This window comes from Nansenia antarctica (genome assembly GCF_963989245.1).
Source record: "Nansenia antarctica genome assembly, chromosome: 5".
NCBI classification, from domain to species: domain Eukaryota; kingdom Metazoa; phylum Chordata; class Actinopteri; order Argentiniformes; family Microstomatidae; genus Nansenia; species Nansenia antarctica.
In genome coordinates, this window is record NC_137690.1 from 34,883,278 (window position 1) to 34,910,480 (window position 27,203).

At 45.6% G+C, this 27,203-nt stretch overlaps 2 protein-coding genes across 2 annotated transcripts; one reads left to right on the plus strand and one right to left on the minus strand.

Annotated features, from left to right (window-relative positions):
• Positions 1-13,280: 13,280 nt before the first annotated feature.
• tor2a (torsin family 2, member A) lies at positions 13,281-17,363 on the minus strand (the record flags this gene model as incomplete). The annotated part of the gene is made up of 5 exons (XM_080531251.1): positions 17,249-17,363; positions 16,629-16,894; positions 16,150-16,325; positions 15,606-15,733; positions 13,281-13,525 (listed from the first exon to the last, which is right to left on the minus strand). Exons 1-5 carry the CDS (start codon positions 17,289-17,291, stop codon positions 13,281-13,283), a joined length of 858 nt encoding a protein of 285 aa, XP_080387377.1. The 5' UTR covers positions 17,292-17,363.
• An 8,276-nt stretch (positions 17,364-25,639) lies between these two features.
• LOC308157990 (UDP-glucuronosyltransferase 2A3-like) lies at positions 25,640-27,133 on the plus strand (the record flags this gene model as incomplete). Its single annotated transcript, XM_080531583.1, has 1 exon — positions 25,640-27,133. Exon 1 carries the CDS (start codon positions 25,655-25,657, stop codon positions 27,131-27,133), a length of 1,479 nt encoding a protein of 492 aa, XP_080387709.1. The 5' UTR covers positions 25,640-25,654.
• Positions 27,134-27,203: the final 70 nt, after the last annotated feature.

Here is a 27,203-nt window from a genome sequence, read left to right on the forward strand (position 1 = left end):
AACATGACAGGATTCCAATGCTAGGCTTTGGGCCTATTGCACTTTTGCACCTGAAACAGGCGGGATGAAAAGGTAAGTGAGAAAGTAAAATGAGCAGACGTTGCATCGAGCAAAAGACTTGGAAAAGGTTTACTGAGAAACGATGTTTTCTGAGACCTAAGTTCCCATTTCTTCATACACTATATTATATCCATCTATGAATAAGACCATATTCTAATGAAAGGTATCATGCCAACAGGTTTGAAATTGACACGTTTTATGGGATAGATTAGGTATATATTCAACAAGTTACCAGCTTGGTAAACTCCATTTAAATGTTACTCAATTCGAGAAAATGCTACAAATTCAGTTGATTGTTACATTTATAAATCATTCAATAAGCCTGCAGACTGGAATGCGTTTAACCAAAAGTGTAGAGGCTGCCATGGAGATGTTCGGTTCTATTATGTTGAGAAAGGTGTGATTAAGCAGCCTAAACTTGCATGGGGTGAGTCATTTTTACAGCAACCCCGAGGCTACAGTATTCTCCGGGACTCTCCCAACAATAGATTACAGAAGGCCTACATCTGAGAAAAAGAATAGCGCGATCTGTACTTAGCCTATTAGATACAATAATACAACATCTAGGCTCATATAATTGCATATAGGCCTATAAACCATTTTTAAATTAAATGAATGGGTTTAGTGAATTAAGGCGACTTCAGAGTGAAGTCCTCACTCACTTTTCCGATGAGTAAGCATTAATAACGCGTCCTTTCCCTTTCATGCAGCTCTAATCTCCAGTGATCTCGGGCCTCCCGCACTAAATTATTCTGACACGGCCGTGAAAAGGCAGCAGCGGGCAGGCCCTTTAAGAGGCAAATGAGCATCGAAACTGAGAAGATGTTCCCAGCAAAGGAAATGTTAACTCACTTCCATCGAAGGAGTGCGATGGATGAAACCAACTGAGATGTCTTTAAAAGGATCGGAGGAGAGAGCCCAACCCCGAAGGCGGTCACTGTTTAATAATGTATCAGTGAGGTGTAGGCCTATAAACGCAATCGGATGTGAGAAGCCACAAGTAGAATCTTTTCTTTCACCAGTGCAATGCATTCGATTTCGATCAGGAAATGCACGTGGTTGGATAGCAACTGAAGGATTTAGGCCTATTTTAGGCCTATCTTACAGGTTATTGTAGGCCACACGCTCGAATTGCGTTTAATTCGAGACCTATAACAGACCTATATTTATAGCCATCGAATAGAGATAGAATTTGGCAAATGATGACGCTTAAATAAGTAATAGGCCCACGGAGGACTGGGCTGTGATCGCTAAAGTTTTATTAAAATGAGGTCAACATGGTCCACCTAAGATGTGAACTCATGAACAGAATAGTAGCCTTTATCTCTAGTATGCCTAACAGAATAGTAACCTTTATCTCCGGAAATACAATGCCTAATAGTTCATGAGCCATGAATGCACATGTGGACTACTCATCATTTGTTTATAGAGGCAAAAACCAGCATTGCATCAGCACATAGGCCAAAAACTCATGCCAACTCACATCGAATCCTTTCCCAATTGTGTAATCATATATTGATGATCTCATTAATAGGCGTTTTCATTAATTAATTAATAATTGCGTTATTATGCCTACGTATTAACAATCAATAGCATTATGCTATTGAAATTATTAACATAATATGGCAAATATGCCATCACAATAGGCCATTCATGAATAATGTGAAATAAAGGAACAAACAAGCAGTTGATATAAGTCCCTTATTATAGGCTGCATGAATACCTTTGGTTTGTTTTCCTAAAACTACAGCAAAAGGAAACGTAATTTAGTATTGACAATACGTTTTGCAAGGTTAACAGTGTTTTGATTGTAATTGCCCTGGAGAGAAAATAGGGCTGTTGTATCTTTAAGAGGCTGCTGGTCCTTCATTCGCAGCTGCTGGCTTGTGTGCCATCAGAGACAGTGCAGATTCATTACTTCTTCAGCACAATGGGCATTTATCACCCCGTGGTGTTATTCAAATTCAGTACCAAGCGAAGACCATCCCCACTCCCTCTCGCCGTCCATCTCGGTAACACCGTTATTGTTAGTGGAGAGCAAGAAAAGCCTTTGGATAACAGAATAGCAAGCCAGTACCATTCCCATGCAGTCGTCCTATCAAGTAATAGCCGGTCGAGGAGCGCCACGACTTGACTCTTTTCTTCGGGTCCTATATTTTTCCTGCGATCTGGAGTACAAGAGATGATCGTGGCAACTGTGGACGAGCAGGTGCATTCGCGTTTTAACCATTTTTCCTCGGGGCTTCCCTGCGTCTTACATTTTCAAAGATTCTGCTTTGTCGCTTATAATTTGAAAAATTAAGACTATAACGCTCGAGGGGAATCAGTTTGTATCATTGGAAGCATTTGAAGTCGAGTTCAGTTTCTCAGTCTGCTATAAAATGATATGGAAACTATATGTGCAGGGAGATGCGCCTTACAGGTGCATGGCGAAACACAGGCGGAATGGAGTTTGAAGAACGAACGCCTCGTTTCAAAGTGTGCGTTTCATCTGTGTGCGATGCCCTTACTGATGCTTAGAGAAAACACTCGACTAATATTCAATGAAAAATCAAACCCATTTCCATGTAGTTTAATTGCGCTTTTGAATGACTAAAAGTTATTTCAGAGTTGTTGATATTTTTAACGGAGACATCATGTAGGGCCTTCACGGACTACTTTCAGTCATTGGTCGCCTAATATGACAGATCAGAGTCTACAGTAGTAGGCTATACTTAGCCTATATATTTGCATTGAAATGTGTACATGATAAAATAACAAAAAACATAGCCTATTAGATATCCGAACTTTTATATCCAGATTAAATCCATTTAAGAATGTCTAAGCTTTCCACAACATATTTTGCATTTCTACATGGTTCTTGGAGAGTCAGGTGTGCGATTTGAATGACAGACACTGTTTTACAGATTCATAGAGAATTCATCATTGAAATTCAAATGCATACTGAAGAGGCTACTCAAACAAGATGGAATAGAGAAATGAGAGGTTGGAGACACACTGTGAGCCCTAGTAGCTGATTGTCCAAACGCAATTCTTGTGAAATTTAAAACACAACCCGAGAATTGTTTCTGGACATCTGTTGCTGGAGGTTCCTTGGCATCTGTGTCTCTAACATTTCACAACCTGGTGAAAATCAAATTTTTTATGGAAAATGTGAATATGTTTGATGATTATTCGATTTATTGATATACTATAAATCATCTAAAACTGCTTCTACACCTCAGTAGAAGTATTATTACAGTATTATTACAGTGCAAAAGCGAAATGGAATTAGGCGTACATCTAGGCCATTAGACAATCTAATGGTTTATTTTTGTAAACCGAAATAACTTTGGGAAACTTTTGGAATTGTAAAAGCAAAGCATGGGCTACTCTATTGGATAAGTAACAACTGTTTGCATTTCGAAGTTATTTAAGTGAAACAATTCAGTTTATTGTTAGTAGGCCCCAACCCTTCCGAAGTGCAGCTATGAACGTTTTCTAAATTCCCACTTTCTTCCCTTAGGCAAGGATGGGTTTACTGTCGCTCTGCTGGGGTGCTTTTGTGGCAGCCTTTTGTCGTGTTTTAGGATTACTATTTGCATAATTCTTAGGCAATGTATCATTTTAATTTTGTTTAACAAACCATGACCCTTTCAACTTCTCTATCCTTTGAAGACATTTGCAATTACAAGGCAATAAAGAGGGAATTTGTTTGTACTTTTTATTTTATTTCAATGTTAGTAAATAATAAAAGATTAAATGATCATTGGTTGTATTCTTTTTTTCTTTATTTTTTTGTTCATCTTTGGGGACACATTTTAAAAAGATATATGTTATTGCTGAATGCTGCTGTATGCTTATAGTCTAGAAATTGCATTTTAAATATTGATTTCAGAACAATTGATTAAATCTATAGGAACTTAAGTAAACAGTGTTTTCAGTGTGTACACAAAAATGTATCTATAATCGGAAAGTGATGCTAATAATAGAGGGTTTTATATTGAGAAAGGCCAATTCAACGTTAAGAGTTATTTCTTTTAAACTTTTTATTTTACTTTTTATTTATTTATTTACTTTTAATTTTTTGGAAATTATTCATAAGTGATCATATTATTAAGTGGTGATTCCTGTGTTTACATCTGAGCTCACATAGCAGCCCCAGTTAAAAATAAATAAATAACTTTATTTATACAGGTAAAAAAACACATTGAGCCCCAAGGGCTCATTTTCAAGTGTGACCTGTTCACAGGCATACAACATCCACCACAAACAAATACAATACAAAACCTGGCCTACATAGTCTAAAACTAAACTAAAACTACATAGTCTAAAACTAAAACTAGTCTAAAACAGTCTAAGATAATCTAAAACTAAACTAAAACTACAAAACCTAAAACTAGACAGCTAAAGAGCTAGGGACAGGGAGGGGTCAGTAATGGGCAAAAGGGAGGGTCAACTTAATTGCAAGAACAAATCATGGATTCGCACTGTATGTCTCTCAGCAAGAGCTTGAAACTGGAAAGAGGGATCAGATGAGACAGTTTCAGACTCTGCTGTGAAGAATTCCAAGAGGAAGGGGCTGCAAATGAGAACGCCCTTTAGGTGTTTGTAAAATTACCAATTAAATAATTTGATTACTTTATCAACTATTCAGTCTTCCAAATCCATTATGATAAAACCACAGAAAAGCTAAGCTAGTTAACTCTTAAGCAATTAGAGTATAGACAGAAAATGTATCCAAATAAATCAAGAAAATGCAATAAAAGTGTTCATGAATTTAGTGTTAGTGGTGTCAACATGAATTAGTCAGGAATAAGTCCCTTGTTTGCAGTATGTCATGACTAAACATCAAGTATTTGTTTCTTGCCTATAGCTTTGGATGGATGGATCAGATTGACCACTATTCACAATACTATCTCAGTTCTGATATCTATGGTGCCCTCTGATTCATTTTTGCCAAACCATTATCTAATCCTTCTTAGCATATTAACAACAGCTAAATTATGAATAGGGAGCTATGGAAACTTAAAGTATCTAATCTGGTAGATTGATGTAATCCAACATATTCATCATTTCAGTTCATACATGACATGAGTAAAGAGTGGATTATAATAGAGACCTGTGTGAGGTCTTTCTCACCACCCAACCAGTCGGGCCCACAGCTCTCTAAGCTGGGCTTCTAGTTACCCGTAGGACCAAACAACTCTACAGCCCATCATCAACCAAAACCTCCCACCACAAACTCACATCTAGATGTGTCCCACAAACCGTGTGGATTTAAATCAATCAATCTAAAAATCGAAATGATTTCTAGATAGACATATTCTAGATAGACATATTCTAGATAGACATGTGCATGAGATTCCATTACATCTACAGCACACCAGTGTGTTTCTTTCTTCACTGCTTCTTTCCCCCTGGATGTGTACACAGGACAACTTGACAACACAGAGATTCACATTTTAGAGACAGAGAATGATATTGCATGATGTCTTTAGGAAACGTATAACGAATGCTGAGAAAGGGTATATAAGAGACCAACAAGAACGTATTGAGGATGATCAGGAGAAGCATTTGGTGTAGTATTTTTCTCTGTATGCCATTTGTGTATCAGTGTTTGGACGGTCTGAGTCTAACCTGGGCTGCTCTATAATGTTACCCATATCCTCAAACGACACAAACAGACTTAGTTAACAGCAAACTGCTTTGGCTTAAGCAATATTTGGTCCGATTTTTTCGGAATATTCTAGATATAAAACACCATATCCGACGGCTGAGAAAAGCAGTGATATGAGTGATTTGAGTGGACTCATGTTCATAAAAGGTGGTGATGATGCATTTTTGTTTTCACCGTTCTTCCTCTTTAAGCAGCGATTAGCCTGAACCGTTGCGTGTATACGTACATGTACGCAGTTTACATCTCATCACCTATACCATCCATCACCTCCTAGGGAGCAGAGACGTGAGAAGGACATGCCCTTCCTTATGGATTACACATCACTACCGCTTCAAGCAAAAAAGAAAAGAAAAGTGATGGATTGTATAGGGTGACACCAGCCTTCATTTTGATCCGGGTCAGCTACTTCCTCCCTTCATGTCCCTTGGAAAACCCCAGTCACATGATCCGGGTTTCTGTGTCATCGCTACGGGTGACACGACAACACACCACGGTGTGAAGATGCAGAGGACGGCGGAGGGGGCGTGGGAGCGTGGCAGGGACGGGTGACGTCACACCCTGAAGGCTTGATCAGCTGATCATACGGACTGATAACACTGGGCTGGGCTGGACACGGCCGAGGGGCTGCTCTCTGAGATCCTGAGGGAAAGAGAAAGAGAGAGAGAGAGACAGATCTCTAGAACAATACGAGAACAGTGCACATCTGTTGTGTGTTCACATCAACCCCTCCTTACGTAGTCACAGATGCTTAATAACATATCATCTAGCTAGCACCTAGTGAATGGGAAGGTGAGGGAGTCAGATCTCCCCCCCCCACACACACACATCCATACCTCATCCACCAGGAAATGTCATCAGCCACCATTCATGCCAGATCCAGACAGAATGGTCCACACACAGTACACACTGGCCAGAGAGGGGACGAGGAAAAAACGCCGACCTCATCCTGGTCTGGAAATCCTTTATGGTTCTCTGACGGACGAGATGAGCAATGGATGTTTAGTCAGCGTTGTGTGCAGTATGGGGTGTGTGTATGTCACTACACGTATGTGTGTGTGTGTGTGTGTGTGTGTGTGTGTGTGTGTGTCTGTTCATATGCCCATGTGAGGTTCTGTGGTGCAGGTTACAGGCTAGGTTTGGCAGGCTGGCTGGCTGGCTGGCTGGCTGGCTGACTGACTGGCTGGCTGACTGACTGGCTGACTGGCTGACTGACCGACTGGCTGACTGTGTGACGGGCTGGCTGGCTGGCTGGCTGGCTGGTTGGTTGGCTGGCTGGCTGGCTGACTGACTGTCTGACTGGCTGTCTGACTGGCTGACTGACTGAATGTCTGGCTGGATGGCTGGATGGCTGGCTGTCTGGCTGGCTGTCTGGCTGACTGACTGACTGACTGACTGTCTGACTGACTGACTGTCTGACTGACTGGCTGACTGACTGAATGTCTGGCTGGATGTCTGGCTGGCTGGCTGTCTGGCTGACTGACTGACTGACTGACTGTCTGACTGACTGACTGTCTGACTGACTGACTGACTGATTGACTGACTGACTGCTCACAGAATCAATGCGGTACCCCTGCACCCCTCTCCACCCTCCTCCCCCCCCCACCACCCCATCACACCCTGGTACCAGAGAGGAACCCTGCCCTGCTGTTGGAGGGAGAACACTGTCTGTGTCTTATCTGCTGTCGCCTTCTCTCTCTCTCTCTCTCTCTCTCTCTCTCTCTCTCTCTCTCTCTCTCTCTCTCTCTCTCTCTCTCTCTCTCTCTCTCTCTCTCTCTCTCTCTCTCTCTCTCTCTCTCTCTCTCTCTCTCTCTCTCTCTCTCTCTCTCTCTCTCTCTCCTCTCTCTCTCTCTCTCCTCTCTCTCTCTCTCTCTCTCTCTCTCTCTCTCTCTCTCTCTCTCTCTCTCTCTACACTGTGCCATTGTTTAACCTCACCCTGGTGTCCCAGTCACAGACTCACACTCTGCCTTCTCTCTGCCTTCTCTCTACCTTCTCTCTGCCTTCTCTCTGCCTTTCTCCTCTGCCTTCTCCTCTGCCTTCTCTCTACCTTCTCTCTACCTTCTCTCTGCCTTCTCTCTGCCTTCTCTCTACCTTCTCTCTACCTTCTCTCTGCCTTCTCTCTGCCTTCTCTCTACCTTCTCTCTACCTTCTCTCTGCCTTCTCTCTGCCTTCTCTCTATCTTCTCTCTACCTTCTCTCTGCCTTCTCTACCTTCTCTCTGCCTTCTCTCTGCCTTCTCTCTGCCTTCTCTCTATCTTCTCTCTACCTTCTCTCTGCCTTCTCTACCTTCTCTCTGCCTTCTCTCTGTCTTCTCTCTACCTTCTCTCTACCTTCTCTCTGCCTTCTCTCTGCCTTCTCTCTACCTTCTCTCTGCGTTCTCTCTGCCTTCTCTCTGACTTCCCTCTGCCTTCTCTCTCCTCTGCCTTCTCCTCTACCTTCTCTCTGCCTTCTCTCTACCTTCTCTCTGCCTTCTCTCTACCTTCTCTCTGCCTTCTCTCTGCCTTCTCCTCTGCCTTCTCTCTGCCTTCTCCCTGCTGGCTCTGACTAACTTCAGGGGAAGGGTGACATCACTGACTAGAACCAATGAGTGGATGAGAAATAAACCAACTGTTTATTTTAAGCAACACTTTTTCGCCTGACCAGAGAGGTTTTATATTGACAATTGAGGAATAGAAGCTTAATAACAGTGTAACATAACATGTCATAATACTGGAATAGACTTAAACACAGTATAGGGAAACTGATCATGAGCATGTGAACCCAAAAGTGTTATTTGGTGGCATTAGTCCACACACACACACACACACACACACACACACACACACACACACACACACACAGCAGCTGAAAAGTTCTTCGTTCCATTGCATGATCAGCATTACCATAACGTGTGGGTGGGAATGAAGTCATTGATCAATCAGGAGTGTTGGAAAGTGACCAAAGTGACCATGTCAAAAGACCAGGGCTAGTGTTTGAGCAGCAGGCTTACAGAGGTCAGATGGGGTTAGGGGGTTTAGAGAAGGATGTGGGGATGTGTGTGTGTGTGTGTGTTTGTGTGTGTTTGGGGAAGGGGGGGGGGCAGTGTGTGTGTGTGTGTGTGCTGTCATTAATCATTCAGAGTGTGAAGAGACCGAGAGGCGTCATTCTATTATTTGTCCCTCCCCCTCCACCCCCCCCTCCATCCCCCCCTGACACGGCCTGCACCCCATCTGACCACGCAGAGGCCAAGGTCAACACTTCTCCCCACCTACCCCCCCTTCACCACCCCCCCCCCCCCCCCCCACCCACATTCCCCCCACCGCTCCCCCTTTGTTCACCTGTTGTCGTGGAGACCCTATTGCCCACGGAGGCCACCCCCTTTTGTTTGTGTGCGAGGGGGGGTTTTGTTGAGGGTCAGCACAGAAGCTAAAATAACATATAATCCCTCACTACACTGACCCAAGGCATGACACCATGGTGGCCACTCCGCTAACCCTCCCCCTTCGCTAACTCAGGCACGCACACGCATGCAAACAGCACCCGTTAGACGCTCTCCATCCCTCATCCTCTTCAACAAGTTAACTCTGAAGAGGACGTCTCGAAAACTATGAAGTAGTGACTGCACCTTTAATTAAGTGTGTATCAACAGATGAACACAACCACGTACATGATGTTTACATCCCAGCCGTGAGACTGAATAGTTCACTGAGTTGTTTGGTTGTCACCACAGAAACCCTGATAACGGCCTCTAAGATACTTTATGGGAGAGCATAGGGGGCTCTTCTGTCTCGTCTTAACACGGGTCCCAGTGATGTTCTGTAGCAGTGATGTTCTGTAGCAGTGATGTTCTGTAGCTGTGATGTTCTGTAGCAAACAGCCTGTGGAAACCAAAGCCTTGCTTGTGGCTTCTCTGTGTTTCCTGTACACACTTCCTTCTAGAAGGATCGCAGGAATGCAGGCAAGAGGCAAGAGTTGGGTTTGCCAACCGTCCCAAATGATTGAACACAAAAAAAGGAATTAACTCTTTGTCACAATTGTCCCTCCACCCTGGCCCACAACACCCCCCCCTCCCTCCTGCAGCCATTCCCCCTACCCTCCCCTTCCACAACCCCTACCTTTCCTCTGACCCCAGCAGTGTGGATAAAAGACCCATCACCAGTATCGCTGGCCACATTTACAAGTGAAAGAGGGCCAATAATGGAGCGGTTAGGGGAAAGAATAAGGGGACAGAGGGGCACTCACAGATGTGTATGGGGGGTTAGAGGGGGGGGCAGCCCATTGTTGCCCAGGGAGGGTGGGAGAGAGAGGGAGGTAGCGCAGTGCCTTTTTAAACCCGATTTGTGATGGAGGAGCAGGGGGAGAGAGAGAGATGGCCAAACAGAGGGGTGGAGGAGAGGGAGGCGGCCTGGTCCAGCTGGCCTGGGGAGCGTGTGAACACAGGCCCAGAGGTCAGGGCCCGGGGTGGAGGTGGAGGTGGGTAGGGACAGGGGGGGGATGGGGCGTCATCCTGGCATTATATGGGTCGGCTTTTTGTCCAGGAATGGTGATACAGAAAAGCCTTTCCTTTAACAAGGGCAGCTGGGGGGTGAAGATGCCTTTTGAGAGCGAGTGACCCCTCGGAACCCTCATCTTCCTCACCGCCCGGGAGGGGGCGGAGCTAATGAAGTCATCAGGCCGGGACTGAAGGGGAGAAGTGGCATATATATGTGGGGATGGGTTGAAGGGGTCTCCGAAATGTTGTGAGAAGACACAGGATTAGCGTTGCACAACCGTCTGTACCATGACAGTTATACTTTCTGATCATGGCAATGTTCTTCCTATTCACTGGTCCTCTCCTTCTCTCTCTCTCTCTCTCTCTCTCTCTCTCTCTCTCTCTCTCACACACACACACACACGCACACATGCACGCAAGCACACCTGTTCATTTCCTGTGGAGAAATAATACATTTCCAGTCGTGGGTCAGCCGACGGAAATATCAGCCACACATGTCTATCATGCAGGGATGAGACCTGTGTCTGTTCAGATTCATGTGATCAGGCTAGGTACGCTCCCCTTCATGAAGGGCTGGGCTGCTTCCTGTTCTGAGTAACACTACTACACGCCTGGTAGTGGACAGGAGGGGAGAACGGTAGCTAACGTCCGTCAACCCCACAACATGGCATGTCAACCCCACAACATGTCGGCAAGTCACTTCACATTAGCTCTGCTTACCAGGACAAGCCTCCCCATCACCACTGTTGAAACATTATCCTGGAACTCTCCCCGCTGATAGACTTAACCTTATACATAACTGAAAATAAGAAGGTGAACGAGGGATAATAGTGTAAATTCCATCAAATAAGGACGGAATGAAGGATGGAATGAAGTATGAAAGGTAAATAAAAACACGACAGGCTTTTGTTCAAATGCAGTGTTGGATATTTATGTTGAACTGAAGACAGTATTTGGTTCCAACATTGTGCTTAGCATATGAGCTTCTATCAGGACGCATTCTTGAAAGGCACTTATAGGCAAATACCATAATACTGTAACCGTATGTAAAACGTGATATAGACTTAGTCTAAAAATTCAATGGATACATAGCTGATCAAGAAAGTTAAAGCTATTAACTTATTTATACACCCAGAAATTAAAACCAAGAATGTTTAGCAACTCCATTGCATGACACAGAAGACATTGGTAGAGGACACGCCTCTGTTGCAGAACAGCAACACACTTACATATTTTAAATGATCAAGTACATAAATGGCACATATTGATACATCATTAAATACAACTAAAGAATGATTGACAAATGGCTGTAGCCTAAGCAGCCACATATGTAGATGAGAGGGTCATTATTATCTTCTTAATGTTAAGTACAAGTCTGAGGAATAAATAATAATAATAATAATAATACATTAGACTATATGGCGCTTTTAATAACACGTTAAGGGGCGATTTCCAAGCCCTAGATTAAAACAGGTTTAATCTAGGTTAGGGATACCGCTCCATAGAAACCAATACAGTATCATACGTACCGTTATGCATCCATACTATTTTGCTAGAAACTCTGTCCAAGCCCTCAGGTAAGACCTTTCTGAACGTTGAACTTGTTTAACTAGCTAATAGTCTCTCAGGCTGAAAGGAAATATGGCATCCACTAAACTGAATTATTCTTATGCCTACAGATAGTAGGAGTTGTTGTTTTTTTACATACTAATTTCTCCAGAAATGTCCAGCCCTCTGAAACAAAGAATCATTCATACAATCATACTTTTTCTTTTCCTAACTTTAGGCTGATGAAAAACAATTCCACATAGAACAACCCAGTAAGGTAGAAACCCCTACATGTTGTGCTGTAATCATCAGACCTTTACTAGAACTGTCATGTTTGATTATGCAGGTTTTTACCAGCTGCATTTTGGGCATCTCAAAATGCAAAGATCATCACAAAAAGTTGTGTAATAAATGTATGTATTCTTGGAGATCCTGAGGCTGGATGTCCTACATTATGATTTCTCATACAGGAAAGTGCACTTCCTGTGCACTTTTTCCATACGTGTCTATCACATAACTTCCCATTCAAACAGTTGCAGAAACCAAATCCATGGATCAACCACTTCCTTAAAAAAAAAAGGCTGGCGCAAGGAGATGGATAGTTTCATCAGAGGATTATGAGAAGCGCATGACCAACTTTCAAGTAATACGATGAGCTCTGATAGCCCCTAGGATAAAGATCCATCTTCTTTGATGCTCTCAGGAACTTTAGATCATAAAAAACATCTTACATGAACCTTCTACTTTTATCTTAAAATAAGGCCTAATGTCTGGCCTGAGAAATAGAAATAACCCTTCGGAAAAAGTTTCTAATCCTATGAGGAGGAGGAGGAGGAGGAGCAGCAACTGGAGGGAGCTCATAGATCACTGGTCCCTTTTTTAACAAAAGCGAAATCTTTAGTGATCACTCCTGATCTGGATCTCTCCCTTCACCTTGACCTGCAAGGTCTCTGCCTTTCAGCCACCGGGGGGACCAGCCTCCTTTCAACTAAGGTTATCCAGCTAACAGGGCTGGTCGACGAACGACCAGGTCTTACCCTCACGGCCTCACACCTCTCTCTCTCAGAACAACGTCCGCTCTTCTCTGTCCAGAGGACAGCTTGGGGTTGGGTTTGAGGTAGAGGTGGGCTTTTTAGGGGGAGAGGAATGCCATTGACCAGGACGGAGGAGGCCCCCCGGAGAATCTCTCCTCTTATTTCGGACCTGGGTCCTGTCCTCGGAGATACCCCGCGAGGAGACGTGCAACGGCCGACACCAGATCCACGGTGTTTAACCCCTGCATGGCCACAGCCCTCATAACTCTGACCTTGAGTATTCAGGTCCCTGTGGTCTACAGTACATGTCCTTAGGAGTGACGTCAATCACATTTCTCTTTTCTCAATTCATTAGGCAGCTACATAGTTCAGTTCACTCGCTGATTTATTATTATTATTATTATTTTTAAACCAGTTTTTCAGGTTCCATTCAGATTCATCCAGGCTGATCCTCCTAGTCCCTTTCTTTCCCTCTCATTGAGAGACTTAAAAAATCGGGCCTTCGTGTAGATTCACAGAAAGAGGTTCACCTTGGCCGGGACAGACTTGCAGCCCGTGCTGGAGAAGTGCTGGCCTCGCTCAGGCGTGTAGACCACAGCGCCCCCTACTGCCTCCACCACGTCGGTGCGGCGGCACTCTCCTCTCTGGCACAGCTCCCTGCGGGCGCAGCGCTCCACGTGCCGCCGGCTCAGAGGCAGGAAGGGAACCAGGCTGGTCAGGAGCTGCTCCTGGAGGATGCTGGAGTTGAAGAACCCACCTGGGGGAACAGGGTCAGCTGGGGTCAGCTAGGGTCAGGGTTACATTAGACCTGGGGGAACAGGGTCAGCTAGGGTCAGCTAGGGTCAGCTAGGGTCAGGGTTACATTAGACCTGGGAGAACAGGGTCAGCTGGGGTCAGGGTTACATTAGACCTGGGAGAACAGGGTCAACTAGGGTCAGGGTTACATTCAGGGTTCCCACACCTTCTGAAACATCAAATTCAAGCACTACACCTTCCAAGGACTTTCAAGACTCCATTTCCTCAAATTCAAGGACCCAAGTTTGAGACAGATCTAGATGAGAATTTATATATAGGAGCCTTAAAAAGAGAGACTTGAATGTTTAAACACTAGATGGTCTCTTGCCTTCTCTACCACAGCACAGCAAAACAATATATTGTATGTGTAAAGTTAAGATATACAGAGACTTATTTACTAGTTGACGAGCTAAGTTAAACAATTTTGAATATACTGTATATATATATTTTGTGCATGTCCATTTTCAAAAACCTTTAAGACCTTGATTTTTTCCCCTCAAATTCACAAACTTTCAAGGATTTCAAGGACCCGTGGGAACCCTGTACATTAGACCTGGGAGAACAGGGTCAGCTGGGGTCAGGGTTACATTAGACCTGGGAGAACAGGGTCATCTAGGGTCAGGGTTACATTAGACCTGGGAGAACAGGGTCAGCTAGGGTCAGGGTTACATTAGACCTGGAAGAACAGGGTCAGCTAGGGTCAGGGTTACATTAGACCTGGGAGAACAGGGTCAGCTAGGGTCAGGGTTACATTAGACCTGGGAGAACAGGGTCAGCTAGGGTCAGGGTTACATTAGACCTGGGAGAACAGGGTCAGCTAGGGTCAGGGTTACATTAGACCTGGGAGAACAGGGTCAGCTAGGGTCAGGGTTACATTAGACCTGGGAGAACAGGGTCAGCTAGGGTCAGGGTTACATTAGACCTGGGAGAACAGGGTCAGCTAGGGTCAGGGTTACATTAGACCTGGAAGAACAGGGTCAGCTAGGGTCAGGGTTACATTAGACCTGGGAGAACAGGGTCATCTAGGGTCAGGGTTACATTAGACCTGGAAGAACAGGGTCAGCTAGGGTCAGGGTTACATTAGACCTGGGAGAACAGGGTCAGCTGGGGTCAGGGTTACATTAGACCTGGAAGAACAGGGTCAGCTAGGGTCAGGGTTACATTAGACTTGGGAGAACAGGGTCAGCTAGGGTCAGGGTTACATTAGACCTGGGAGAACAGGGTCAGCTAGGGTCAGGGTTACATTAGACCTGGGAGAACAGGGTCAACCAGTCAGGGTTACATTAGACCTGAAAGAACAGGGTCAGCTAGGGTCAGGGTTCTATTAGAACCACTGTTGTGGTGACACAAGTGACACTATTCCTTTTTTAAAATGCATTTTTATTGTAATACAGTGTTTCCCACGAGATTTTGTGAGAACGTGGTGGGTGGACCATGTATTTAAAATAAATCAAAACATTGGGATAAAATGTTTGCTCACCTTGGGAGGGGAGATGGGGGGGGGGACAAAATGTGTTAGTGCCGGCCATGCCGCTCACACTTTCCTGCAACGACAGTGCTGTAACGTAGCAGTCTAAAGCGGTCTAACTTAGCAGTCTAAAGCCGTCTAAAGCAGTCTAACGTAGCAGTCTAAAGCAGTCTAACGTAGCAGTCAAAAGTGTGAGCGTGCTAGGCGCTTACAGCAGCAGGAGCGAGAGAGACGTGTCGCTGAAGCAACGGCGCAAAAAACACAACGTTAGAGACCGTTTATGTTATTATGCGTAAGTGTACACATATTTTTCTCAACTCGTTATGAAATTGTGGCGGGGACAAATTAGTCACAGTCTAGGGTAATTCGTGGGAAACACTGTAATAACAAGACAAACACAGCGAACGCTAATAATCACAATATCAGTAGGGTTTATATAAGGTTCTTTTCCACTGATCGACGAGGGGAAAAGTCCACAAGCGTCTTGTAAGACCACGATAGAGCCTAATAACTGTGCTATGGACCATAGAACCATGAAACAGATATTGTGCTGACTCTCAGGTTGGGCTCTTACTTCCAGTGTTGTTGAACACAGCCTGTGAGATGTCGTCTTCCAGATCCCTCAGCCGGATCTCCTCCCGCTCCCGACCAGCCTGACGGACCTCCAGGGCCAGCTGGTTAATGACCTTCTCCCCAGTGGTGCTGGAACCACAAAGACAACGTGAAGAGGAGAGCATTACAAACAAGCACGTTGAGATAGCTGACACGCTATGGGTAATGGGTACACGCACGCACACACACAGTAGATGAAGTGCTTTAAACACTGAGCCATTAAGCCCACGATGCTGATCGTAAGTCATTACCTCATAGCGGGGGCGCTTTGTGATACAAACAATTTATACCACCTCCAATGATATAGGCCTAACCCCGAGCATTTGCAGAACATCCATAGCAATCACACAAATTGACCCTATCACTGCAATAAACGAGCACCAGACCAAGCAACAGTCATTCTCCAAGGACAACAAGGACAATACAGAGGATCTGTTGAACAGCACACTGCCACTCAACCCTGCGTACATCAGTACACCGCTCTCAGGCTGAGCTCAGCCACTTACCTGATGAAGACATAGATCGCCTTGCGGTAGTTTGTGCGGAACACCACGTGGGAGGGGCCCAGAAAGGGCTTCAAGACGTCCACGACCCCAGGGGGCATCTGTTCCATCTCGTCAAAGATGAATATGGAGCGGGCACAGGCTGTCAGATTCCCCTCCACCCAGCGCTTCAGGTCCAGCTGAGAAAGAGAGAGAGAGGGGGGGGGGGGGGGGGGGTCGAACATCACCTACGTGTCCCATTTACCACTATTTGCCCCATTTGTCACAAGGAGATGTAGCCTACACCAAAGGGGTTGATTAAGAGTCATGTGACCTGGTAACACACTGATGTTGGGGGATTAAAACAGATGTTGTGTCTCATAGAAGACACTGCTGTGTGTGTGTGTGTGTGTGTGTGTGTGTGTGTGTGTGTGTGTGTGTGTGTATGTGTGTGTGTGTGTGTATATACATATGACCTGAGGTGGGAGAGATGCCAGACATACCCTGTACTGATGGACATGATCTGGCAAGGGGAAGTGGAGAGTGGGTACAAACTGGTGGACGTAGGGGCTGCCCATGGCCGAGCCGTACAGGTGCTTCCCCAGCATAGAGCTGACCAGAGTCTTGCCCGTTCCTGACGACCCATGGAAGGACAACACCAGGGGCCGGTCAGGACTGTCCTTCAGGAGGAAGTTTGCCACTTCCTCCGATACAATGTCCTGTGCCAGATGCTGTCCATAGAGATTCCTGTACAGATCCCATTCCAAACCTGGCAGGAATAGACATGTATATGATATTGGATGTGGTCTATAAGATCTCCTGTTTCAGTATAGCAACGAGTATGGCAAGAGTTGAAAGAACAGTAAAATCAAAAGCATACATGAAACAGTGTTTTTGGCTAGCACGTTTAGCGCACATTAGCTTGCCATGCATTGTTAAGAGGCAGCCACTGTAGCAAACGAATCTGAGAGAGTGGTTATTTATAATCCATTTATTTTATTACCTACGTATCTGGTATAATTTCATTTATTCAATCAGATGCTAGATTGCTGATATCCAGTAGTCAGGTCTATCAATAGCACAATCTGAAACAGCTGCACTTTAGTCCGTCCTGTATTCTTACCTCGTATATTGGGTTTATAATCGCATTCGCAGCTGTCAGACATTGTGCAGTAAATGCTTCGAAAAACACACTCGCCGGGGAGAGACCATAGTAAAATCAACGCAGACAGCACTGCCAGCATCTTGTTGGTTAGCTAATATGGCTAATATGGAAGGAAGCTTAGGTTACACGTCTAGGGGTATAACGTGTGTAGTTTTTATATGTCAAACCTCGGTTCACCAACAAGCGACATGCGTTAAAGGAACTGCAACTCCCACAATGCATCTGAATATTAAAACTGGCAAGATGCGCTGAGAGCTCAAAGAACACAGATCGAAGAGCGGAGTTCAACTGTGTGTGTGTGTGTGTGTGTGTGTGTGTGTGTGTGTGTGTGTGTGTATATATGTGTGTGTGTGTGTGTGTGTGGGTGTGGGTATATATGTGTGTGTATATGTGTGTATATGTGTGTGTGTGTGTGTATGTGTGTGTGTGTATATGTGTGTGTGTATATGTGTGTGTGTGCGTGCGTGCGTGTGTGTGTGTGTGTGTGTGTGTGTGTGCGTGCGTGTGTGTGTGTATATGTGTGTGTGTGTGTGTGTGTATATGTGTGTGTGTGTGTGTGCGTGTATATGTGTGTGTGTGTGTGTGTGCGTGCCTTTCTTTTTTGTCTGTGTTTTTGCACTTCTTCTGTAAGTGTGTGTGTGTGTGTGTGTGTGTGTGTGTGTGTGTGTGTGTGTGTGTGTGTGTGTGCGTGTGTGTGTCCATACTGTGAGGTTGTGTGATGTCGGACCCGACGAAGGAACTCGCATCCTCCACCATGGAGGGCCACCAAAACAGCAGGAAGTCTGATTCACCCAGGATGCCCAGTTAGTTATGGCGCTTTTCCATTACAGGGCCAAAGCAGGCCAGCCCGCTTCGGCCTGCTTCTTTTTCCTTTTCCATTTGTCGTTCCAGGTCGCGTCAGCTCGGTTCGGGTTGCTTCTTTAGCTCCCCTTCGAGACCAGGGTCTAAATTTTTAGATCCGGAACTTTTTGCCAGGCTGCGTGTGACGTGTGACGCTGCACACCGTTGATTGGTCAATGGAAATCGTCATCCCATGTCCATAGATTTCTTCACTAACCGCCATCTTGAAATACCACATTCGCTCTTGGAAAATGTCACTACAGTTTCTGTAATAGCTTATTAATAAAGATTCGAAAAATTATGCTGACCATCGTATTATCTTAGTTTAATGTCATGTCAATGAATCATAGAACTTTTATTTACAACAAGCACAACACAAAAATCGCTATTATGCACCGTCTTTGCCCGTGAATAACACCGGCTGTGGAGGTGGTACACACACAATACTCCTTTGCTAACTTCACCATCGGTCTACGGTCATTTTGAGCCCTTAACCAACGCGCTGACACCCCGAGAAGTTATGCTTTTAACCGTAAACTCGATGAACCGGGAGTTCACCCGCTGCTGCTGCTGTGCCGTCCAGCCATTTTCGCCTTTCACTCATGAGTCAAATGCCGGTAGATTCGCGTCTTGTCGGCGTTTCCCGATGATGATACTACAGTTCATAAAGCAGACAAGTGAAGGCAGTGGTTTTAAGGGTTCAAAAAACATGACTTTATTATGTGTACATAGCTTCCTCTCTCTCTTTCTCTTTCTCTCCAAAAAAATCACGGCTGTTGTTGCTGTGTACACCCGGAAGCTTTTTGCCAGGCTGCGTGTGACGTGTGACGCTGCACACCGTTGATTATGACGCGTAACTCCGCCTACTATCGTCTACTCCTCCTACACTGTAAAAAATTGGCCGTAAATTTTACAGTAAAATGCAGGCAGCAGTGCGACCAGTTGAATACTGTACTTTTACGGTATTTCTTATTCTTACTGTAATATTGAAATACAGTAAAATACAAATTTAATAGATTTTACGGTAAAATACAGGCAGCAGTGCGACCAGTTGAATACTGTACTTTTACAGGATTTCAACATCTTACTGTAATATCAAAATACAGTAACATACTGGGCTTTATCATTTTAGAGTAACTTACTGTCAGCGTCATGACTGTTATTTTACGGTATTTTGCTGCCCATAAATTACAGTAATTTTGGAGTTACAGTAACAATAAAAGACAGCTAAATGCTGTATCCACTTAGTACATTTACAGTGCATTACTGGCAGTAGGCTTGAATGAAAAACTTGTACTGAACAGCAGAGAAGAGTCAAGAGAAGCACAACTACATTTTAACCTATTTATTTTACATGTAATCAAATGTACACAAATAATTTGAACTTGACTGACAAATAACATAAATGCCATCACTTGCCACACCATGTGGTATATGCAAAACAAATAAGAAATGCTGGAGAGAATAGGCTAGGTGCACCAGCTCCTCTACTTCTTGAAAGGAAGTGGGCATCTTTACTTCCTGTCTCATACTATTGGATTAAGTGATTAATCAGGTGTGTGGCACACCCAGCGCACACCTGATTAATCACTACCAATACCAATAGTATAGGACAGGAAGTAAAGATGCCCACTTCCTTTCAGGAAATAGAGGAGCTGGTGCACCTAGCCTATTTGAAGGACATACAGCATTTTTTTTTTTTTTTTGAAATAAAATTAGGATTAAACCGAAAAAAATGTGCAGAGAAAGAATAGAGTAAATTATAACAATCGTATAGAGTGTAGAAGGTCTAGTTGCCTTAGATGGAGCACACATGTTGGCATGCAAGACTCACAGGTCAAAAGTCTCTCAGCAGGAGGTTCATGGAGGGGGGGTCTGCAGCGATGGGGGAGGGGTCTTGGAGCGATGGGGGAAGGGTCTTGGAGGGGGGGCCTGCAGCGATGGGGGAGGGGTCTTGGAGCGATGGGGGAAGGGTCTTGGAGGGGGGGCCTGCAGCGATGGGGGAGGGTCTTGGAGCGATGGGGGAAGGGTCTTGGAGGGGGGGCCTGCAGCGATGGGGGAGGGTCTTGGAGCGATGGGGGAAGGGTCTTGGAGGGGGGGCCTGCAGCGATGGGGGAGGGTCTTGGAACCTCTGGACATACAGTGGCGCACATTGGCATACGGGTCGAAAGTCTTTCTCAGCAGGACCCTACAGAGTAGAAAAATAGCTGTTAAGGCAAAGTGACATTTTGGCACCTAGGCCATTTCCACCAATTGATAAGAAATGCAACAGCATTACAGGCATAAGGCACTGGTCGGGTGAATACATGGTGATGGCTACAATCTTACAGAAAGGGAAGAGTTCTGTAATTCCCATCCATTAGTATAGTGGTCTGACATTGGGTGGATTGTGATGTGCATTCAGGTACCTTTTAAAGTAATCTTGCTCTTCTCCAGACTCCTTGGCATCTGGGGATAAAAAATCATTAGTTGTGGCACTTTTACGTCCCCTTCTGGTGAAAATGAGAACTACAGAATGCAAATAATAAAATACTGAGTGCATACTGTTTTCAATAAAAATAACAGGACAATATAAATAAAATATGAAATTACCTGATTTAGTCACCATTGTTCCCCAGGTTGTACTGGAAGTCTGTAAACCTCCTGAGAAGAGTGGACACGTGTGGGTTGACCATTACTGGCTTCTTATGCACTACTCGTCCGGTCCTCTTTGAAGTCACTTTCCCCTTGCTGGCCTTCGTACCCCTGTCAGGATTTATGCCAATGAAGCGCCTGAAAGATTAAACAAAGATAACACATTGCTTAGGAGAGAGACGCTAGCGGATGTTTAAATAAATAAACATCAGGTTTTGTTTACATCAGTTCCATAAACGCGTTTGAAAGAACAACCTCCTTTAATTGAAAAATGCCCAGTCACTGAAAAATGACCAGGCGTAGACACACGGCAATGACCAAAGTCAATGGTACTGTCACTTTGAAAATCTCACCCCTATTGGAATTAAGAGGTCACCATAAAAGTAAAACATTTGAGTGATGTAGTGTATTTGTTTTCAAGTTAGTGTGACTGACCTCTGAATGAATTCAAGAGTGGCTGCAGCCTCTTCTTGATAGGCAAGGTTGAAGACATAGTATGTTGAGAAGAGCGCTGCGAGGCCAGATAACAGGGTTGGTTGTTGGCCTTCGCAAATCACCTGTCCTTCGATGCTCAACAGCCACGGCCCATCCAGAGTGTCATCTAAAGGCATATGAGGGAAGTGAGTGAGCGAGTGAGTATGATTATGTGAATGAGAGTGAGCGAGCAAGCATGACACATACCTCGAATGATCAGCCGAGGACTCCCAGAGAGCGGAAGAGTTGACTCGACATCCACAGCAGTAGTAGACCTCTGCAGGACACACAAATGAGTGACTGAATGATTGACTGAGTGAGCACATGTGAGTGTAACTACACTGGCTGTGTTATAGAAATACTTACGTCTGCATGGAGTAGCAGTCCCTCCTCCCCCTCTCGAAAGTGGGCCATCAGTAGCCTGAGGACCATGGACACCATCCCATCTCCGGTCTTCCTAAGCACTTCTTTCACTTGGTTGTTGGTTGGTGAATTTTTGAAAAAGTCAATTAAGACTTGCCCGCTTTCTTGCAGCGCCTGTGCAAGGACATTGCCAACATGGATGTCGGTCAGCATTTGAAAGTGATCAATGATGCCTTTTTGAGTGCAAAGTAAAGGCCACTTGGCTTTGATTGTTCCAAAGGAAGGGGCTGGTGAGGTGTTCAAGCAGCAGCGCTGCAGGTAGTAAGTCTCCTTCATTAACTTGGACACTTCTTGTCGATCGATGGCTGAAGCTCCTTCTTGGTGTAACCAGGGAGTAGCTGAAAAGGACTGTATACTTTAGGAAAGGGCTGGTTATCTAACTAAGGGAGCTAAATAGGCAGTATAGGAGGATACAGGCAGGGGGCGACAGCAAACCGTTAGACTAGCAGTTAAGGTCGTTAGCATTAGCAAGGGAACTAGCATTAGCATTAGCCTTCAAACAACTAGCATTAGCATTAGCGCTACAAACAACTAGCATTAGCATTGAAGCTACAAACAACTAGCATTAGCATTGAAGCTACAAACAACTAACACACGGTATTACAGATGAACAACACATTTATTACACGACGGTTGTATACATCCCCATATATACATTCCCACCCGGCCGGCCACACACACTCTCAATCACTCACTGATAGTCCCTGGCCTGAACAGGCTTATAGTCCAGTGGCGTGGTGCGCGTTGAGGCCTGGTCGAATGGCATGTGCGTGGTCCGCGTAGAAGCTCCGCGGGAGTCTGTGTTCGCTCGTGGAGACGACGATTAATGTCCAGCTGGCGTCCCGCTTGGTCCAACGTTGAACAGCCGGCCGCTGGCAAGGCGGTCCAACGGGAACACAACTAACAGGCTACAGTGGCTCACTCAAGAATCGCTTTCCTGGCGTCTTCAGTTGCTGCACGGGGTGCGCGCTGCTGAATCCGCCATCTTAGATCGGCTTCGTTGCTTCTCTCGTTCTACTTCTCTCTCTCGTTCGGCTTCTCTACACACACTCTGACTGACTCCGCCCTTCCGTCTCTTATATACCACCACCGAACGTAGCATCCGGGTACCCACAATGCATAGCTTTCCACTGTATTTTACTGTAAGGTGAAGAAACGGTTAATTACAGTGAGATTCCGCTGTAAATTTACAGCAATTTTTTTACAGTGTACTAGTCCGGGTCGGTTTGTGTATAATGGAAAACCAGAACTGATCAAAAGCGGGCTAAAGCGGGCTGAACCGACCTGACGCGAACCGACCTGGGCTGCTGATGGAAAAGCGCCATTAGTCTGAACCCACTGCAGGCCCTGAGAGCAGGCTGAACATGGAACATAGGCTGTGTTTGGAATAGCATACTAGCATACTACTCATACTAGATATGACGTAGATTTTGAGTATGTAGTGCGTTCACACTGTACAGTATGCGAGAAATTGAGTATGCGAGCAATACTTCCGGGAAAATTGAAGTCTGTCTGTTAAGATGGACACTTTTGGCATACTAGATCGCCAAAATGCATTTCGCGTCCAGGGTTGCAGGGTTGCGTCCAGGGTTGCCAGATGGGGTGGGTTACCGCCGAATGGGCTACTTGATTTTGAGGTTATAGAAAGTTTAGGCTGTAAATTGTCAATCCCATCTGGCAACCCTGTGCGCTTTCACTACGCCCCCCCCCCCCCCCCCTGCTCTCGGGTTAGCCCTTCACACCTGCAGCTATCATGTTCTCGTTGGCTCAGGCTCAGGGACGTTAACAATATTTGTAGGAGTCATGGCCATTTTCCATGAAAATGAAGGTGGCTGAATAATAATCAAACTAGCAATTACAATAGTAGGTTTGCGCCCTAAAAATCACAGATGTGTCACAGTTCCATCTGGACACTAGGGGGCAGCAGAGACCGCTTCATGGACTGATTGGCACACAGGGGCATCCGATAATAATGTTTAATTAGGACATTTCTATTTAAGTTGTCTGTTTTCTGTAACTCAGTGTCATAGCTTGTCTATTGTCAGAGTATTAGTTCTAGTATTATTTACAGTAGAGAAACTCTACAGGGGGGTAGAGGGGACGGAGATGTTTCAGGAGGGACAGTTAAGGTGTAGCCTGAAGAGATGGGAACAGAAAAAGACCGGGTAGTGCGACTGCTGCATCCCTGTAGAGGCGGTGGTCAGCCGGCCAGCAGAGGTGGAAGAGCACAGTGAACGGCAGGTGTTTGGCGGCTGACCATTGCTTGCATGTAGGAGGGGGCAGTTCCCTTTGCTGCCCAGTAGGCGAGCACCAGGGTCTTAAATCTGATGCGAGCTGCTACTGGGAGCCAGTAAAGGGTGCGAAGGGGTAACATTGGAGAATTTGGGGAGGTTGAACACCAGACGGTCAGCGGTATTCTGGATGAGCTGCAGAGGTCTGATGGCGGAGAGAGTGCGTTGCAGTAGTCAAGGCGGGAGATGACCAGAGTGTCTGGATCAAGAGTGACCAGTGTCTGGACTTGAGGCTCTGAGGCTCCGGAAGAGGCCTCACCTTTTGGACGGCATCGAACAGGCTGTGGTTGGTATGGCTGGCATCTTTGATGATCCTCCGGGCTTTGCTGACACACCGTTTGTTGCATATACTGTATCCTGGATGGAGGGAAACTCACATCCAGTGATGCGCTCGTCTGTACGCACCACCCTCTGTAGCGCTCTGCAGTTGAGGGCAGTGCCGTTGCCATGCCAGGCGGTGATGTACCCAGTCAGAATGCTTTCAGTTTAGAGAGAAATCGGACCTTGATGGTCTTTTAATGGCCACACACGGCAGTTTTACACTCTGATCACACACATGCAAGTTTTTTAGGTGAACACACACACAAACACAAGCACATGCACTATCTTCGGCGGGTCGCCAGGTGGAAATTGTCCTCTGCCTTTGTAACCCATCCGGGCTGCCATTCCTCCACTGGCAGCCAGGGGCAGCGGTCGCCCTTTTGGCGCGGCTTGAACCGACGCCCGGCGCCCTGGGGACCAAGTAGCGTTCTTCACCGTCGTGGTCAGGGACAGGTGTTCACTTTGGCATGTCTTTCCATGTGGGGTGAAGGAGACCCCTAGTGGACATGGGGGGAACATGCCAACCCCAAGCCACATATATGTGCCACGGCAACCAGGCTTTCACCCTTTTTGGACTCCCATCCAGGTTACTAACCAGGCCCAGACCTGCTTAGCTTCTGAGATCTGATGAGATCAGGCTTGACAAGGTGGTGTGCCTCTGTAGAAGGCCCGCAGGGTCTTCGTCCCCATGCCAAACTTCTTGAGTGAAAGGTGAAAGAGGCACTGCTGAGCCTGTTTGGTATGCACGTCCCAGGTGAGGTCATCAGAGATATGGACGCCGAGGACCTTAAACCGGCTTAATCTGAACCTTCCCCTCATAAACAGCAAGCATGTTAATCTAACAGAGCTTGTGCAATTTCAGTGTTCTGTAACATGCCACCACCGGTGAACTTTGGACTAGTGTGCACATATTAATTGTAGCTGCACAAGTTACTTCAGTTCATAACCCCACAGGACTGCTAATTGAGATGTGAGCTGAATTGCTGCTATTACGGAGGTTGGTGAAGCATTGGGTTGTTTTTGAGAAAGTTTTATGCAACAAAGTTGAAAGTAATAATAATAATAATAAGTAACTTACATTGAAGTGAGTCAGATGTTAAGAAAGGCATTAGCATTGATGTGTGTTCTTGTGCAAAAAACATGATTATATCATGGGTATGGGGCTTTAAAAGGTGTAGAAATCTTAGGCGAAATCAGAGATGAAGTTGATCAGTAACTACAGTAACTGTGTCTCCCTTGTATCTTCTGACAGGGTTAATCTAAGGCCAAAGAGATGCATGCACCAATCCTCCTCAACACTGCTCTGCTGCTCTTTACTCTGCCCACTGTCTATGGGGGGAAAGTCCTGGTGTTCCCATCGGACGGGAGCCACTGGGTGAACATGAATGTCCTCATCGAAGAGCTGCATTCCAGAGGCCACACTGTCACAGTGGTTCGGCCATCAGACAACTGGTACATCAAGGAGAAATCCCCTCACTACACGTGTATCACCATCCCTTCCTCTGGTGGTGGATTTGATGAGAAGTTCTTTAGCTCACTTGTGACTAAACTGCTGAATATCCAAAGGGGGAGCTTTCTGCCTTTCTGGTCTCGTATGAGTTTGGAGATGGAGTTCATGAAACTGTTCGATAAATTAAACAGGGATACGATGATGTTGATAACTCAGATTTTTGAAGATGTCGAGCTGATGCAATCTTTCAGTGACAGCAAGTATGATCTGGTTCTGACCGATCCTTTCTCTGGTGCAGGGACATTGCTGGCTCACCGCCTCGGTCTCCCTCTGGTCTTCAACGTCAGGTGGACAATTCAAGGAGAGGGTCATGATGCCATCGCCCCCTCACCACTTTCATATGTCCCAGTCCCTGGAGCAGAGCTGACAGACAAGATGACTTTTCTTCAAAGAGTAAAAAATGTCCTGTTTTATTGTTTTACACGTTTTCAAATCGCATACATGACAGACCCTCATTACATACCGTTTGTCCATCGTTATTTCGGCCCTGACGTACACTACATGTCGCTGTTCCAGGACGCTGACATCTGGCTCATGAGGAATGATTTTACTTTTGAGTTTCCACGTCCCACAATGCCAAACGTGGTCTACATGGGTGGCTTCCAGTGCAAACCCTCCAAGCCCCTCCCCCAGGACATGGAGGACTTTGTCCAGAGCTCTGGAGACCACGGAGTCATCATGATGTCTCTGGGGACATTAGTGGGACAGCTGCCAGAGGACATAGCGGAGGACATCGCTGCGGCTTTCGGCCAACTGCCTCAGAGGGTAATCTGGAAGCACACTGGGAAGAGACCCTCGACTCTGGGCAACAACACCTTACTGGTGGACTGGCTGCCGCAGAACGACCTCTTGGGACACCCCAAGACCAGAGCCTTTGTGGCCCACGGAGGCACCAACGGACTTCAGGAGGCCATTTACCATGGCGTTCCCATCGTTGGCCTTCCTCTGTTGTTTGACCAACCGGATAACCTCTCCAGGATGAAGGCGAGGGGAGTTGCCAAGGTAGTGGACATTGCCACGGTAGACAGAGACATCTTCTTAGAGGGGGTGAAGGCAGTGCTCTATGAGCCGTCCTACAGGGAGAACATGCAGAGGCTCTCCAAGCTGCACAGGGACCAGCCAATGAAGCCTCTGGACCGGGCCATGTTCTGGATCGAGTATGTGATGAGGCATAAAGGTGCTCCTCATTTACGGACACATGCCAATAAGATGTCCTGGGTTCAGTACCATTCTGTTGATGTCATCGCTACTTTGCTGGCAGTTGTGTTGCTTATAATGCTGCTTTCCATTTTAGCTATTAAGTGTTTGTGGCGAAAACTGTTCTGTAGGAGGAAATTGAAAAATGTATGATTCGTATTTAAAATGTCAGGAATATCAGATAATATCATACATTTGTAAATAAAGAGATTATATCCATTAA